General features: G+C 47.3%; 1 protein-coding gene across 1 annotated transcript in view; it reads left to right on the forward strand.

Annotated features, from left to right (window-relative positions):
• Positions 1 to 5,127: 5,127 nt before the first annotated feature.
• The window catches only part of LOC148518148 (uncharacterized), a 61,838-nt gene continuing 49,565 nt past the window's right edge, over positions 5,128 to 17,400 (forward strand). Inside the window, exons 1-3 of the mRNA XM_088477469.1 lie at positions 5,128 to 5,247; positions 5,382 to 5,509; positions 10,805 to 10,875. Coding sequence (XP_088333595.1) covers positions 5,128 to 5,247; positions 5,382 to 5,509; positions 10,805 to 10,875 — 319 coding nt within the window. The remainder of the gene's footprint in view (positions 5,248 to 5,381; positions 5,510 to 10,804; positions 10,876 to 17,400) is intronic.

Below are 17,400 nucleotides of genomic sequence, written 5' to 3' on the forward strand. Positions count from 1 at the left end.
TTCTAGTGAAACGCGTGTTGCAATATTTATTGAGCAAACAGTTTTATCCATTTATCTTTTGGAGATAATGCAGTAGGTATAGTACATTCACTGATTTACCAAACACCACGTCTGCAACGCTCACTTTTACAGCAGGAAGATATCTTTAGCCAAAGTGATTCTGGACCTCATTCAGACCTGGTCGCACGTGCCGAGCGATCTCAACCGGCTCGATGGTCACGCCCTGCACGTGCGCAAGCCCCGGAGCGAGAGAGATTAGGCACACAATCGACCGGCTGCGATGGTACTCCATGTTACCGATGGTTTTGCAGTCTTGCTAAGTATTACGGATGTGTGTAAGGTAAAGTGGACGTCCTTATGTTAGGCTGCGTATGGCATTGCGATTGCAATCATTAGCATATCTCCGCAGGGAGACTGAGGACCTCATTCAGACCCGCTCGCTAGCACTGTGCGCTCGCAAGCGGCCCGATGGTTTGTGAACGCGCATGCGCGAGCTTTGTTCTGCGCGTGCGTGAACTACTCTGTGCGATCGCAGGCCGCTCGCTCACCCAGCAAAGACAGCCCAGTGTAATGAGTGACAGGAGAGGCTGTTTGTGGGTGGTAACAGGGGTAGGACACTAATAACGGGGGTGTGGAGGTGCGAACGCAGGCGTGCCTCGGTGTTTCAACGCCGTTTTTAAGGCGTGCATAATTAACAGACAGCGTCATAGTACACGTCACTTGCCTGTTTTTTACACTGAAGTCCTCGCAGTGCTTGCGGCAGGGTAAGGCAACCACAAGCGCTGCGATCGCTACCGATGGTGCTCAATGTACCAATGTTTTAATACACTTCCTGGAGATGACGTGCGCTAGTGGGCGTCTCTACATACGCTAATGGGTGTCTGCATACACAGAGCGATCGCTCGCACAGCCAAAGTGGGTGTGCTTATACCTTGGCGAGCGATCGCTTCCCATGTCGTCACTTTGACAAATTTGCATACGCTGGATGCGAGCGCATCTGGCGAGCGGGTCTGAATCAGGGCCTGAGTGTGTAATTGCTATTGCGATCGCAATAGTGATCCTTACTGAATCAGGCCCGTAGTGCTGATAATTCTAAGCTATGCTTAAAGAGTAAAAATTTAAATTTCTGTGGTCTGGTGTCGCTACCAACTTGGTAGGGCGTCTGGTGCGCGCGTTTTCTTTAAACAGACAGCGTTATCATATCAGTGCTCACCTCTTGTGAGACTTTACACCACCATTGCCCGTTTGATGTAGGCCGGTGAGCGGAGCATCACTGCGTCATTACAGACGCAGGGGGACCCTTTGAATTGGGTGGAAAGCCAGAACCCAGGCAAGTAATATTCATTATCATTGTTTAACTTAATGAACTCTACAAAACTGGATTTCTCAGCTTTATCCTTTAACACAAAAGGCCTCCAAACTTGGGCCCTGATTCAGAGCCGGACGCTCTGACAGAGTGCTCGCTCTGAATCAGGGCCGTCCTTCTCAATTTTTAGAGCGACCACCCACAGCTATAGCGAGCGGCCATCGGGCTTGTGACGAGACCCTTGTGGTAGGGTCTTGTTGCCGCAAGCCCTGGAGTGCTTTCGGCTCTATCAGAGCCAAAAGCACTCCCACTGACATCACTTGTGATGTCAGTGGGCCGGCCCCAGACGGTAGGCGTTCCCATGGGAACGCCTCCGTCTGGGCAGCCACGCCACGGCACGCCCACCAAAGGGGGCGTGCTGTCACTCACCATCGACAGCACACTCCCGTTGGTACGAGACCCGGAGCGGCGGCTTGCCCGTGGCTATCTGGGTCTCGCGCATGCGCACGCCGGAGCCGGCTCCGTAGTGCGCATGCGCACTGGGCCAACATCGACCCGCTTGCAAGCGCTCGCGAGCGGGTCTGAATCAGGCCCTTGTTCCAAGGCAACTTAGATTCATCAGACGAATCTAATATCTCCTGAGCTGCGGAGAGCACATTGGATCACACGTTCTAGCGCCGCCCACGCAGTTGTAATACGCTGGAGGTGTGGCCCTGTTAGCCCCATCTACTTGTCACGTGAGAGGGGATTTGTTTCACTTTCCAACAAAAAAATTAATAGTGATCCCCCCATAGGAAAACCCGAAACATCTTGGGGCTGATGCAGCGTTATTTATGTGCGCCCGTTTGTATAGCGTGACTTGTGTCTATTCGCACTGTGTATGCCCTGGGAATGGGCGCAGCAAAGTTAACCCTTACCACGCCGTGCCACTTCTCTGCCCTGGCTATAATTTATGGATATATGGTGGAGATTGGTGATTTCCTGTCTCCGTGATAAATGACGGCGGCGGTGAAAAAAAAAAAACCCTCATTGCCGCAATTTCGATATATAGGCCTTTTGTCACGGTCATACTTATGTTTTATTTTTCTTTTGCTTTTTTATTTTAAATGATCAGAAGAGACAACAGCAACAGCAATACGGCGTATAATACTAAGGAAAAGAATATCCTGGGCCTGATCCAGCAAGGATCGCGACTGCGATTACGCACGCAATCAGCCGACTGCTGCGTTCTGCGCTTAAGTATGCATGGCAGCGCGCGTGTGGGAACCGGCCACTGCGATCCTAGTGACTACGCAGACCCAGACTGGCAGAAAGTGCCGTTTGTGGGTGGCGACGGGCGGATGGTCGGCAAAACGCAGGCGTGCCAGTGCGTTCGAACGCCGTTGCAGGGGCGTTCATAAATTATCCACTGCGATGCCATATGCAGCCTGAGTACTCGTGCGATGAGGTTAGCAATTCCTGAGTAAAGTCAGAGCTTGTGCCAGTGTGCGTGAGGCTGCGATGGTACTCGATGTTACCGATGGTTTCACAGTCTTGCTAAGTATTACGGATGTGTGTAAGGTAAGGTGGGCGTCCTTATGTAGTGCTGCGAAGGCATAGCGATCACAATGGATTAGCATGTCATCGCAGTCAGACTGCGTGCGTAATTGAAGCAGCGATCGTAGTTGCGATCCGTAGCGAATCACGCCCCATGTATATAAGAGCCAATTAAGTTACAATATGGTGGTAATAGAAAACTATGCTACACATTCATTGTACATCTTTAAATCAATGGGCCTCATTCAGAGGAGCGTCCGCTCTCGACACGCCACCATCAGCGCACAATCGACACTTGCACCAGTCCTATGGCAGGCGCAGTGTCTCCGTCTGACCACGGCCTCTGCGACTGCAGCTCTGTGTCTGAGAACGCAGCCGGTTACACTGACGCGCCCGCGACACTTAATAACACGCCCATGACAGACTTTTTAGCGTTCCCTACAGGCCACCTCCCAGTCACTGCCCAGCAACGCCCATCACTTTGCTGCCCTATTTCTGATACCGTCTGTCCCCAGGGCCGGCTCGAGGCACGTTCGACCAGTGCGGTCGAACAGAGGCGCTACCCCATATAGGGCGCACCCCTCCCAACCATCCCGATTTTCAGGGGGACATTCCCGTTTTTCAGGCACTGCCCCACTGTTTCACCTGCGGGCTGAAGTGTCCCACCGGTGGTCGGGAGGTTGGGCACCCCCACCGATGGATCTGTGCGGTGGTGTTGGCCTCATTCAGTGCAGGGAGAGGGCTGGGAGCAGCCCAGCTACTGAAGGAGTGCTGGGCTCGCCCCCAGCCTGATGTTAAATGGGAGGCGTGCATTACGGACACACCCCCAATTAGCATAATTTAGGGGGTGTGACCTATGGTAATTAGGCCACACTCCCTATTCAGACGCCTACGGCTTTGCTGCGCGCAGGGTAAGGGAGTTTCGGAGACCCTCTCTGCACAGGGCGCGACTCCTCCTCGAGCCGGTCCTGTCTGTCCCCATTGCAACGGCACTTCTGTATGTATACTCTGTGCTGTAGGGGTTTCCAGAATCATCATTCCTAATGTCAGCACCTAAATGGTCGGCATTCAGGACGTCGGAATGGGTAAAATGCCGACATAACTCCTGGAAAAGGTCAACATTGTCAAAATATCGACATTTGACTTAGACTTTGGGTTAGTGTTAGGGTTACCTTTAGGATTAATGGTAGAAGCACACAAAAAACACATTGCCAACATTACATCAGTGTCGACGTGCTGAATGTCGGCGTGGTACGTGTCAACATTATTAAAATGTTGTCATGTTCAATGTCAAACGTAGCAAGCATATCAACATTCTCATGTCGACCTGATGAATGGCCCCGTCTTCAACCACCATTGGCCCTACTGACTACAGATATAGTGCCTGATTCTGAAGCATTTTGTGGCCGCTTTTCCGTATGGCCGCGGCAGGCTCCTTACTTCCGTATACTACTGCGAGATTCTACCTGTATATGCTGAAGATCCCTGCGCCAGCGCGTGGAAGCCTATCCCGCCCAGTGATTTTCCGTCCGCAATGGTCATCATTAGTATCTAGACATACACCCACCCCATGCTGGGTACATCTGAAATAAGTGTCCAATTTCCGCCCGCATACTACAATCGTGCATTCTCACGATCGCCTCTCATTTACAGCCCAGAAACACCAATTTCATAGAAAGTGTGACTTGTCGATGGCTGGATCAATCCGTGCGCACTAGCAATCTCCGTCAGTGCCGGCTCCGGCCAATTTCGTACTTCTGCGCGGTATTCCAAAATCCGCCCGCATTTGCCCTTGCCTCCCGGCTCAGAATGGGCCCTTTTATCTTTCGCCAGAGGGCTGGACCACCGACTTCCACATTGTGTGATCACGTTACGCTCGGCGCAGACAAACAGCTCGCTGTGTCATTTTCATTGGGGATTACACAACTGGAACACTGTGTTTTGGGCCGATATTTTACCAGCTGAGCAAATGTGACGGCCGCCAAGAAAAACAACCAAACACATGCAAAGAATTTAATGTTCTCTGTACAATGAGTTATTACCATCAAGTGATCACAAACCCTGTTGATATATTTTCCTTTTTAAATATACCAGTTGACTATTTGCCTCCTATGACTCCTAGGTCAAAGGCTAATGGTTCATGATATCATTTATTTAATTTGCAGACTATTTGCTCGGTGTGTTTGAATAAAAGACAGACATTGCCCCTGGTTGCACAGCTCGGCCCTCCTCAGCCCCAATTATAAGTGGAACGGCAGCAGTCAGTGACAATTATTGCCAGCACTATGTCGCTCTTGATACGGTCTCTGCTCCTCTGTCTGCTGTTGAAGTCCAGCATTAGCAGCGACCCCTTCCCAGCATGCAAATCCCTGAGTGATTACAACCACCAGCTGTCACAGAAAGAGGTGAGGTAACCCCTTGTCCGTCTGTCCACACTGAGCCTATTTGTTTGTACCTGGCTTGTGTAGGTGGAGGTGGAGGGGGGGAGGGCAATATGACCTCAATGTGACAATAACAGGTGGAAACTCTCTTGTACTAGTTGGAGGGGCGCTGGTATCTCTACTACAGCGCTGCTCAGGAGACAAATTTGGGCACCATCATTACCTCCTTGCTGGACTTTCACATCATCGATGATGACCACGTGCAGGTCCAACAAATTATAAAACAGTAAGTAAAACAGAAGAAACACTTTTTAAATAGTCACAATACTCCATACGATTTCAAATGTATTACTGAGACACCTGAAACCCTCCCTTGGTGTCTCTCACGGAAACACCACTATTACAGTACTCCTGGCAATGATCAAACACTGATTTTAGTAGCCAGCTAATGCAAACTTTATATAAAATAACTAGTGGTATTATACATCCTATAGACACATCTACTATCAGTGGTTTAATCTCCTAAGTGGTTCCTTCAACCTTCGACTTTAGCTTCCAGTAAACTGGCCGACCACATTATTCACTACATTTAAATGACTACTTTCCCCATCCAACCCACCTACTACTATAAGTGCACAAGATCTTGCCTCCTATTTCAAGGATAAGATTGATAAGATCCCAAATGATATGGTATGCTCTTCCTCAGCCAGGGACCTGCTCAATTCCCTACCAGAACCCGCTGGCACATTCTCTACAATTGAACCCCCTAATGAAGATAAAGTATCTACACTCTTCTCATAATCCTTCTCTACTTCCTCTCCTCTTGATCATATACTCTCGCAAATCAGTAGACCTCTGTCTCCTGTTCTCATCCCAACCTTCACTAACATCTGTAATCTCTCTCTCTCTCTCTCTCTCTGTACTGGTATATTTCCATCAGTATTAAAGCACGCAGTGATTACTTCTAAATTGTGACCCTAACTCTTGCCCTCCCATCTCCCATACCCTTCCAAGCTACTTGAAAGACCTGCCTACACCCGCCTCTTCACTCGCACAACTTATTGGACCCACGACAGTCAGGCTTTCATTCCCAACACTCCACAGAGACAGCACTGACTAAGGTGGTGAATGATCTGATCACTGCTAAAGCTAAAGACCATTACTCACTTCTTCTTCTAGATTTCTCTGCTGCATGTGACACTGTGACCACTCTCTTCTCATACAAACACTACAATCCCTAGGCCTTCAGGACACAGCCTGATCCTGGTTCTTATCCTACCTATCTAATCGCTCTTTCACTGTTCACTTCTCTGAATCCGCCTCCTCTTCACTTCCTCTATCAGTTGGAGACCACTAGGCTCTGTCTTAGATCCTCTGCCTTTCTCAATCTATACCACATCTCTTGGCAAATTTATCAGCTCTTTCGGATTTCAGTACCATCTGTATGTGGATAATACTCAAATCTACCTATCCTCTCCAGATTTGTCACCATCTGTGCTGGTCCGTGTCACTGAATGTCTTTAAGCCATTTCCTCTTGGATGTCATCTCGCCACCTCAAACTTAATATATCCAAAACATAATTAATAACATTTCCACCGGCCAACAGTAGTTACCAGCCTGATCTCTCTATCATTGATTATAACCCCACAATCAACCCCACCCCACACGCTCTCTGCCTAGGTGTCATCTTTGACAATGACTTGTCCTTTGTTCCCCACATTCAATCTGTTACCAAAACATGTGTGATAACTTGGGGTTAATTAGTTTGGCAAACTGGGGTCAGTGGTGCAGTGAGTAGGTGCAGAATTAGAGTCTACACGTAGCATTCCAGTTAAATAAACATAAATGGTGCTTTACTTCCAGCATGTGAAATCAGGAAACAGAAAAATAATAAACAACCTAGCCCTTGTTTAGGGCACTAGCTCACTTCTTGAACCCTCACTATTAACGTGCAGCTAGTCTGCAAATAAAAGTCCAAAGTCAGCTTAGCCCTGCTTCCTGCAAGTGAACACAGGCTCCGGCCTGGTCTTTAGTTGGTTGGCTGCCACAGCCTCGCAGTCTGGTCTGCTTCCTTGCAGGTACCATAGCTCAGTCACAGAGTTTGATGGCCTTCCCTGTATCTCACAGGTCTAGGCTCAGGCCTCCTGGCCCCCAATGGCTTCCTGGCACAATGAGCTCTGTCTGACTGTTCTGCCTCAGTCCTCCCTGGACTGAATCCCCTGGGCAGCATTAAGCATCTTCCCACAATGCTTTTCTAGTCTGTGTGGGAGGATCTCCCCTGCCCCACACAGAATCTGCTACTCACCAGTGCCACCTCTGGTGATACTGCCACACATGTTACATACATCTAACAGAAAAACATCTACAGAGCACACCCAAAATGTTACACAAGACAATGCAAAAACTCTCACTCATGCACTCATGGGGCCAAATGTAATAGGGTCCGAGTTTTGAAAATGTGCGAGTATAGAGTAATAGGGTGCGAGAACATGCAAACTCGCATATTTCTCACATCCCCACAACTCGCTATGGCAAAACCCGCATCCAGATGTTTTGCCATTGTGAGGGTACAACTCTGGCAATGTAATAGAGTGTGAGTGTTTTATTCGCACACTATTAATGTCTGTAAACCACCCAAAAAACAGACCTGCTTCAGGCTAGCGAGTCTAGTCTGAGCAGGTCCGAGTTACACACAGAAACATGCACAGATTCATGAGATCCGTACATGTTTCTGTGTGCGAAAAAATAGTAAAATGTAAGAAAAAAAACAAAAATGTGGGGTCCCCCCTAAAAGCACAACTGGCACCGGGCTTATATGAGTCAGTCCTGGTTGTGAAAATACAGGGGACAAAATGAGTAGGACCCCTGTATTTTCTAAAATGAGCACCGGGCTTTTTCTAGCGAGGTGTAATGCCACAGCCGGGGGATCCTTTCACGGGTTCCCCGTCCAAAGCATTCATCACCTGACCACTAGTCAGTTTAGGCCGGGGATCCCTGGGGAGGTGGGGACCCCCCAATAAAGGGGTTCCCCCTCTCCAGGGCATCCCAGGCCTGGGCTGACAGCACAGGGCTATCCCCAGCACCTTGGGGGGTGGGCACCAGGTTGATTGTGTAAAAAATAGAAGAAATAATATAGTCTTTTACAGTAGAACTAGCAAGCCTCCCCCGCATGCTGGTACTTGGAGAACCACACGAACAGCATTGTGGTTCTGTGTAACTCAGACCTGCTCAGGCTAGATTCAGTAGCTGAAGCAGGCCTATTATTTTTTGAGTTTTAGGTCAGTAATAGTGTGTGAGGTAAAAACACGCACTCTATTACCTTGGCATGTTTTTTTTTAAATCTTTAACATTTTACTATTTTCTTTTTAACACAGAAGCCTTCACGGATGTCACTGATCTCTGAAGGCATCTGTGTAACATGGACCTTGTAATGAAAGTCACATTACAGGGTCCGCGTTTTCAGGCGTGAAAACTCACACGGACTAGCACAGTGTAATAGCCTCGAACTCACAAGAGTTTTGAATGCAGCTGCGAGGCCGATCCTCCTCGCTAAACGTTCATTGTCTCCTGGTCCACTCAGTCAGTCCCCCCATTATTACCTATATTCTACAGAATTCAATATAAAATACTTTTTACTGACACATAAGATTATTAACCAAACCACACAAACATACATCTCTTCCCTTATCTCATAATATCTCCCAACCCGACCTCTGCGCTCTTCGCAAGATCTGCGTCTTTCATCCACATGCATTACCTGCTCCCATTCACAGTTACAGATTTTTTTTCGGGCTGCACCTACTCTGTGGAATGCCCTACTACACACAATAAGACTTTCCTCTCTTTGTTCACAATTGTAAAGTCCAACGGAATATACTGGTGCTAAAGTAGTAACTGTAATTATAATAATAAAAATAATGATTGTTGGTTCAACCGAAAAAATGGCTGACTACACTGAATGTAGGTATACTGTACTGCGCGTAGGTACACTGTACTGCGTGTAGATATACTGTACTGTACTGCGTGTAGATACACTGTACTGTGTGTAGGTATACTGTATTGCGTGTAGGTATGCTGTACTGCGTGTAGGTACACTGCAATGCGTGTAGGTTAAAGGTAAATTAATAGCAGATTCTCGGTGGATTAGAAGTCCATTTTTCATTGAGGTAGGCATCTGACCTGGAATACAGTATGGTTATATTACCTTATAAACCTTCTATCGGATGAGGTGTGTCATGTGTGCAAACCACTTACCCTACTAAAATAAATAAAGACACTGAGACGTGGATTTGGCAGATAACTTGATGGCGATTTATTGGAGCAATAATTATTTATTATTTATTTAAGGTTGTATGGTGGCAAAGAAAGGACGGACAGAAATCAGCCAGATCTGCAATGCCCACACACAAACAACAACAGGCATAGCAGGCGTAGATCGCCCAGAGTGCATAAACATAACAATATAAACCATATAATCAACAAAAAGGTATCGCTCACCCTCTACCTTGACTATCCACCCGTTTAGGTGATGATACTGCCCCCTGTTAGGCTGGTACAGCCAACTATCAGTCAACGAACGGAGCGCACCTCAACTAAATAATTGCACCCGGTTGGTAACCTGCCGTTCTTTCCCGCCGCGCTAAAGCCAAATCCACAACAGCACAGCCAAAACGTAACGGGAGGGAGGGTGGGAAATTTGGAAACAAAGAGGCTTTGGCCCACACTTCTAGCCCCTTATATAATGTCCCTATTAAAAACCCGCCCCTGCTTGCTATAGGCTATCTACAACCAGTGATTTGCATACATGCCGGCCCCCATCCTAGAGGTTTAAAACACCTTTTTTCTTATGCTAATCATTCGGTTTCTCTTACTAGCAGTGTTATTGTCCTATTGGATTACAGTTGCTGCGTTCCTGACCGTCGTTCCCTGCCGCTTGCCCCAATCTTAGGGTTTGTTTTTATATAATTTGTCCGTTTGTCTATGACTTGACCTATCCGACGTCACTGACCTTTTTGTTGATCACTAGGTGTCCCCATAGTTTTTTTTATTTTAGACTTTTGGAAGCCGTACTTTTAATGGAACTCTCAGACTTCTAACCAGTCCCAATCAAAATTTAGGTTACATTTTCTTTGCCACTTATGCAATCGGGTTAGTCTACACACACTGGTTTAATGGTGGCATAAATGTGATTATACCACAGGATGGAAGTGTTTTGTGTATTTTCACTTGTGTCCTCTCTGCCCCGCACTCTCCAGTTTTACCTACTGAGCCTCTTATGGAATCCGCAGCTCAGATACTAACAACTGAAGACTGTTCCTCTTCCCTGTAACCTACACCCCACATTACACTGACTACAGACCAATATCTGTGTATCAGCCGGTCTCTCCCTACTAGAAACCTTTATTATTATGACTCCAGCGCCGAAGTCTCTATACAACCTCTAACATAAATCGTCGTTTTACTCCTTATACATATAAGTCACTACTGCACCTGCCCTTATATGTCGTTACAGGGTTTTCATATGCTCATAGAGTGAATGTAATATAGATTTTTTATTAATTTATTCTGTCTCTTTTTAAGTAATCACCTTGTGAGAACAGAGGACCATGGAATGCAAATTACCAAAAAGAACAACAGCTACATACTGACAGGTACGAATCTATCATTCATTTATATTTGGCTGGTAAAGGTCACTCAACGAGGTCACTTTCCCGATCACCACTGACTTTCATCTGATCAGACGGCCCCAGAGACTCTGCAATATCTGCAGCAATATTGGGCGCTTGACCCAAACGCAGTGTTTGGCCCCAAAGCCTGACACCAACTTTACTAGAGATGAGATGTCCCAAGCCTTGGAGAGAGATAAAATGGGGAAGTTTTCCAAAGCGACCCCAGTCGAGACTGTCTGCAATTTTCCTTTACAGATGCACATGTGTATAATCTGTATCCTAATGGCTGGGCGCCATATTTATTTTAGCAAAGCAACAATATTTATTGGCTTCCACAGCATATACAATTAGAAGGCATTTATGAAACACAGACCAAGGCAGACAGGTGGTAATCACCACTGGCAAACTACGGGTGGTGCAGCTGCCGTTGTACCTGGAGAGGTGATGGGTCACCACCCACCGAGGTCCCAGTTCTTCTCTCACAAGATCGCAGCGGAACTGGCACATGTACAGGGGGAGAATGGACCATGCTCAGAAGATGACACCACTCCACTCTTTTTAGAGGCCAAGGTGGCTACAGTGGCATGGGTTACTATCCAAAGCTATGGGGTTAGTGATGCACCTTTCAGCCAATGGATATCATAGATGAGGTGCAGGATAGGGACAGATCTAAGAGGGTATGGTACAGTTATATTGTGCTAAGGTTAGAAAAGCATTAGGAGAGCTGATAAACCGTCTATCGGATGAGGTCATGCGTGCAAAACACTTACCCTTAAACTGAAGTAAATAAAGACACTGAGACGTAGATTTGGCAGATAACTTGATGGCGATTTATTGGAACAATAATTATTTATTTATTATTATTTATTTTATTAAGGATGTATGGCCCTCATTCAGAGCCGTTCGCTATTTGCGTTCGTTCAAAAACAAGGGGTGGCTATTCAAATGATCCGTTCGCACATTGCGGTCTGTTCACACCTCTAAGTCTGAACGAGCGAGCAAAACATACGCTCGTTTATTTGTTAAAAACGCCCCCTGGCCGCTCGCACCATACGTCATGTCCGCTATTTATTAGATTAATCGAGTACATCGTACAGCGTATGAACTGCTCGCTATTCTTGTGGTTGGTTTTTTCAACCGCTATTTTGCGAGCAGTTCTGAGTTAAAAAAAAACAAGTGACGTGGTCAATGACGCTGCTATATTAATTATGCACACCCATAAAACACCCATTTTGACCTTTAAGCACGCCTGCGATCGGATCTCCACTCCCCGTTTTCAAGCACCTTCCCCTGTTACCACCCACATACGCCTCGTCCTGTCACTCAAAATAGCAGGCACTCGCTATATTGCGTACAAACGATTTTCAGCCGCACTGACTGGTTCGCGCATGCGTACTAAAAACCGTACGCATGCGCAGATGTGCGAACATCGCTCGGAACGAGCGTACTGCCGCTAGCGAGTGGCTCTGAATGAGGGCCTATGGTGGCAAAGAAAGGACGGCCAGAAATCAGCCAAATCTGCAATGCCCACACACAAACAACAACAGGCATAGCAGGCGTAGATCGCACAGGGTGCACGACCATAACTATAGAAACCCCTATAAGCAACAAAAGGTATCACTCACCTTCTACCTTGACTACTCACCCGTTTGGGTGATGATACTGCCCCCCGCTAGGTTGGTACAGCCAACTATCTGTCAACGAAGGGAGCGCACCTCAACTAAATAATTGCACCCGGACAGGTGACCTGCCGTTCTTCCCCGCCACAGCAAGGTACTGCTCATAGAACTGCCGCACCGCCACCATACAAAATATACCCCAATAAAACCCATTCCCTAAATAGATCCTCGACAAACAAGACAAACCCTCCTCCGTTAAATGGACCCTGTCAGGCCTATACAGATAACTAAAACGAAATTGAATTTCCACATGAGGAACCACACGTCCATCAAATGAGTCTACACGAGGGCCAGGCCGACATCACTCTCGACAAATCATTGATGATATCGAATCACAACTTCAAAGTGGACCCCAACAGTCTAGGACACCTTTTCATACCTCTGAAGCCTATCCAACGGACCCTAGCAGAAACCGCAAAGACTGGTGCTCGATCTGGAGCCATAAACCTAGAAGCCCAGAAAATATACGAGTGGCCTATTACCCAAATGTTCTGTACATCAAAGAGCAACCCCAAAAGTGGAGGAAAAGCAAGAAATACATAAAAAGCATTAGTAAATGTGGGCAAACAATAAAATTAAGATAAATTATGGTAAATTAGTGAGGATCTGATAGTAAATTAGTGAGGATCTGCCAAATAAAGGAAACATTAGGCTATTAATTACTCACTTTACTAATTAAAATGGCTAAGACAAAAAAAAAAGACACAAAGGGAAATAATGGGTGGGGGGCAATTGGGAAAAAACAGGTGAACTCGACAAGAGGTAAAATAAAAACCTGATGAGGGATAGCCTAGAACCTAATTAATTGATTGAAAATAACCAAATTAGTCCGTCAGTTCAGGCAAAAATTGTAAAATTCCTCAAGACTCACATTGCCAGCAATGGCGAGTAGCTAATCCCGAGTAGGATGGACAAAGGTAAGAGACAAGAAAAGAGAGGACAAGACATGAGACAGGACAAGACTAGACATAAAACAAAAATTGTACCGTGGACCATGAACATAAACATAACAATGTCATACTGCGACATGACTTTCAACAAGTGCCCTTTAACGACCGGGCCTAATATAACTTTTATAGTTATCTGATTTCCATTGTCCCAGGGCCTTAATTTCCGATGCAGAAACCCGCAGCTGCTGCTGAAGTTGCAACGCCGATCCTAAAAGAGTGTGTTCCAAAGTCCTGAGGTGAGAGTCCTAAACCTGCCAAACACTGCCTCAAAAACCAACCAAACTGGTACTTTGTAAGCAGAGTCCTGTCCATATGCATGAGCCATGAACCAGGAACATCCGGCCGCAATAACGCGTAACGCGTAGCTAGTGCCACAGGGCAGATTCGTTTGTCCCTAGACGGACCCAACAAGATCCACCTACCCCTACCAGCTTGGTCGGTATTTGAACGCCGTATCCTACAGAGAACAGACCTCTCACCCTCAAGGACATCCGAGGGGAGCACGGCGGCATCAACCCATTTGGAGGATGCCACCAGCTCTGAAACCCACAAGGCACCGTGAAATGCCACTGCAAATGCCACTTGAATCAGGACCGACTGCCCCTAATACTGCTGGAAGCAGATGCGCGTCCACAGGTCTCCTACGGTCAGCTACTGGCTGGGAGACCCGTGGCCAACCCTTTAAAGCCTTCATAATCAGAAAACTTTTAGTAAAGTCAGGGAGGCCCTTCAATTTACAATAAAATGCAATGCCTGCCAAAGAGCGCGCAACAGAAGCCCTGGATCTGCCAGCCACACGGAGACTCCAAATAAAAGAAAGCATTGCACGATGTCGACTCTTACCTGCCTGGCTGTAGCTACGGGAATAATCTTCCCATTCATTCCATGCCTGACGGTATGCTCGCAGCGTGGCAGGGGCTAGAGACTGTTCTGCTAAGCCCTCCATGCCGGCTCGATCACCTGCCAAACATAAGAGGGGCAAAGGACAGCGTTAGCACCAGGAGCCAAAGATCGGAATCTAGCCCACTGGAAACGTGATGATAACGCATCGGCTATCTCATTCTCCACGCCCGGCATCTGTCTTGCCTTAAACATGATGTTACAGCGCCAACGTGTCAAAAGCAGCTGCGCTAGCAAGCACAAAATTAGCAGGGAAGCAGCACGTTGCCGACTGATCGCGTGCACCACGCCCAGGTTGTCACACCTGATCACAATGCTGTGATTGCGCAACTGTTCCCACCAGATTTCTAGGGAAACCATAATGGGAAAAAGTTTGAGAAGGAGCAAATCCTTAGTCAAACCCTTCCCCACCCAGTCCTCCGGCCAACTCCCAACACACCATGCGCCATCGGGGTAGCAACCGAACCCCGTGGCGCCTGCTGCATCAGTAAACAGCTGCAGTTGAAAATTGTCAGCGGCTGGAGACATCCACAACCGAACGCTAGAAGTGAGACACAAACAGACAGGTCCCGCTTAATCTCTGAGGATAAATGCAGCAAATGTCTCGGCTTAGTGACTCCAGCCGTGGCCCCTTCCAACTTATGCGAAAAAAACTCTGCCCATTAGTATAACTTTACAGGCAAAGCTTGAAAGGCCCAGGAGAGATTGCGCCTGCCGCAGGATAATTTTACTGGGAGCCGTGCATTGCGCAACTTGTCCACCTTATCGTGCGGAAGGCAACAAGAACCCGCAGAGGTATCAATCTTGATACCTAGGAATGACAAGCAAGAGGAAGGGCCCTCAGTTTTGTCCACAGCAATGGGAACTCCAAAATGAAAAAACAGCGCTTGCAATGAAAACAGAAGATAATTGAATCTGTCTGAACCGGAAGGGCCAACACACAGAAAGTCATCGAGATAGTGGGCTATCCCATGATCACCGCAAGAAAATTCCACGCACCATTGTAGGAAGATGCTAAATCACTCAAAAATTACACAGGACACAGAACACCCCATAGGCAAACTTTGTCTATGTAATATCCGTTGTCCAAGTGAAAACCCATAAATCGGAATGATTCCGGATGCAATGGGAGTAGACGAAATGCTGACTCAACATCTATCTTAGCCATCAGTACGCCCGGACCATAACACCTAATCACGTCCAAAGCATCGTCAAAATACTGGTACACCACTGAGGCATCCTCAACTGGTATGGCATCATTTACTGACGAACCTGGCGGATAAGACAGATGTTGAATGAGCCTGTATTTTCTGGGAATTTTCTTGGGAACCACACCCACCTGGATGACTGGATGTGTGGGGTAAAACCGAATGAAGTAGAACTGAGGCTGACACCAAGGCAGTGGGCATGGGGACTTGGAGAGTGTTATGTTGCCCAACCATTATGGAGTCTAGAGGAGGGGTAGCGTCAGTGGGATAAGGGAAGATGATGAGCTACGTTAGGTTACTTTGGGACATTTAAGGGTCCCTCCTTAGAAACTGTCAAAGCCTCTTCAAATTTTCGCTATTGGCCCACATCTCTAATTGCGCCCCCTGGCTGCGATGTACAGTATAGCAGGATGTATAGTTGGATTTGGTTTAATGAATTAAGCAAGTGACATTTGTGCGTAGTTTCCACTCTAGCAGAGCCTGAGATGTGTCGGCAGCCGCAGTGTCAGCTTTATGTACTGACTGAGCCACTTTCAAATGCATGTCAGGAAGAAGAAGAACTTGGAGAAATGTTAGTCAATGTTTTATACTTTGTTTCTCGGTTGTGAGATATTTTCATGGGCGCACATTATTATCAAACACGCTTTTCTGTATTCCAGTAGAGTAAGTTATCAATAAAAGTAAGCAGTGCTTTAACCATGTCACTTTCTACACCTGCGTTATAGACTTGTTGGCGTCAAACAGCGAACATGAATTTGTGACACTCCTGATGCCATCACACTGCTATAGTCATAATTATTAGGGGTGAGCGGGTTCGGATTTCTGAAATCCGAACCCCCCCGAGCCCCCCCGATCCGAGTCTGATCCGAGTCAGGCTCGACTTTTCCCGCCTGACTCGGATCTGAAATCGAGGCAAAACGTCATCATCCCGCCTTCCGAGTCTCGCGGGTTTTGGATCCTATATAAGGTACCCGCGTCGGCGCCATTTTCTCACTCGGCTGTGGACAGTGAAGAGGGAGGGTGGGAGTTAGGGCTGTGTAGTGTAGTGTAGTGCTGCTGTTGTCCACTACTTCAAAGTCCATAGGGGCTGGCTGTGTTGTGCTGTGCTGCTGTTGTTAATAGGGGCTGTGTCCACTACTTCAAAGTCCATAGGGGCTGGCTGGACTGTGTTGTGCAGTCAGTTCTCCATAGGGGCTGTGTCCACTCCAAAGTCCTGTGCAGTGTCCCAGTCCTAAAGGAGTGCTGTAGTGTTGTCCAGGGGGTGCTCTGTCCATCAGGGGTGCTCCCCCCAAGTGCTAAAAAAATAATATATTTTCTGTGTTTGTGAATTGTGTGCGCAGTAGCCGCACGTGCATCAACAAAGCAGTGCCAAGCGTGCGCCTGTGTCATAAGTAAAGGGCCGGCTGGCTTGACCGTTAAAGGGTGCTGTAACCCCCGAAAGTACACTCCAGTCCAAACCAAAAAAAAATTATTTTCTGTGTTTGTGAATTGTGTGCGCAGTAGCCGCACGTGCATCAACAAAGTAGTGCCAAGCGTGCGCCTGTGTCATAAGTAAAGGGCCGGCTGGCTTGACCGTTAAGGGTGCTGTAACCCCCGAAAGTACACTCCAGTCCAAACCAAAAAAAAATAATTTTCTGTGTTTGTGAATTGTGTGCGCAGTAGCCGCACGTGCATCAACAAAGTAGTGCCAAGCGTGCGCCTGTGTCATAAGTAAAGGGCCGGCTGGCTTGACCGTTAAGGGTGCTGTAACCCCCGAAAGTACACTCCAGT

The sequence above is a fragment of the Taudactylus pleione genome, unplaced genomic scaffold, assembly GCF_031769625.1.
Source record: "Taudactylus pleione unplaced genomic scaffold, aTauple2 ptg000201l, whole genome shotgun sequence".
Classification (NCBI taxonomy): Eukaryota; Metazoa; Chordata; class Amphibia; order Anura; family Myobatrachidae; genus Taudactylus; species Taudactylus pleione.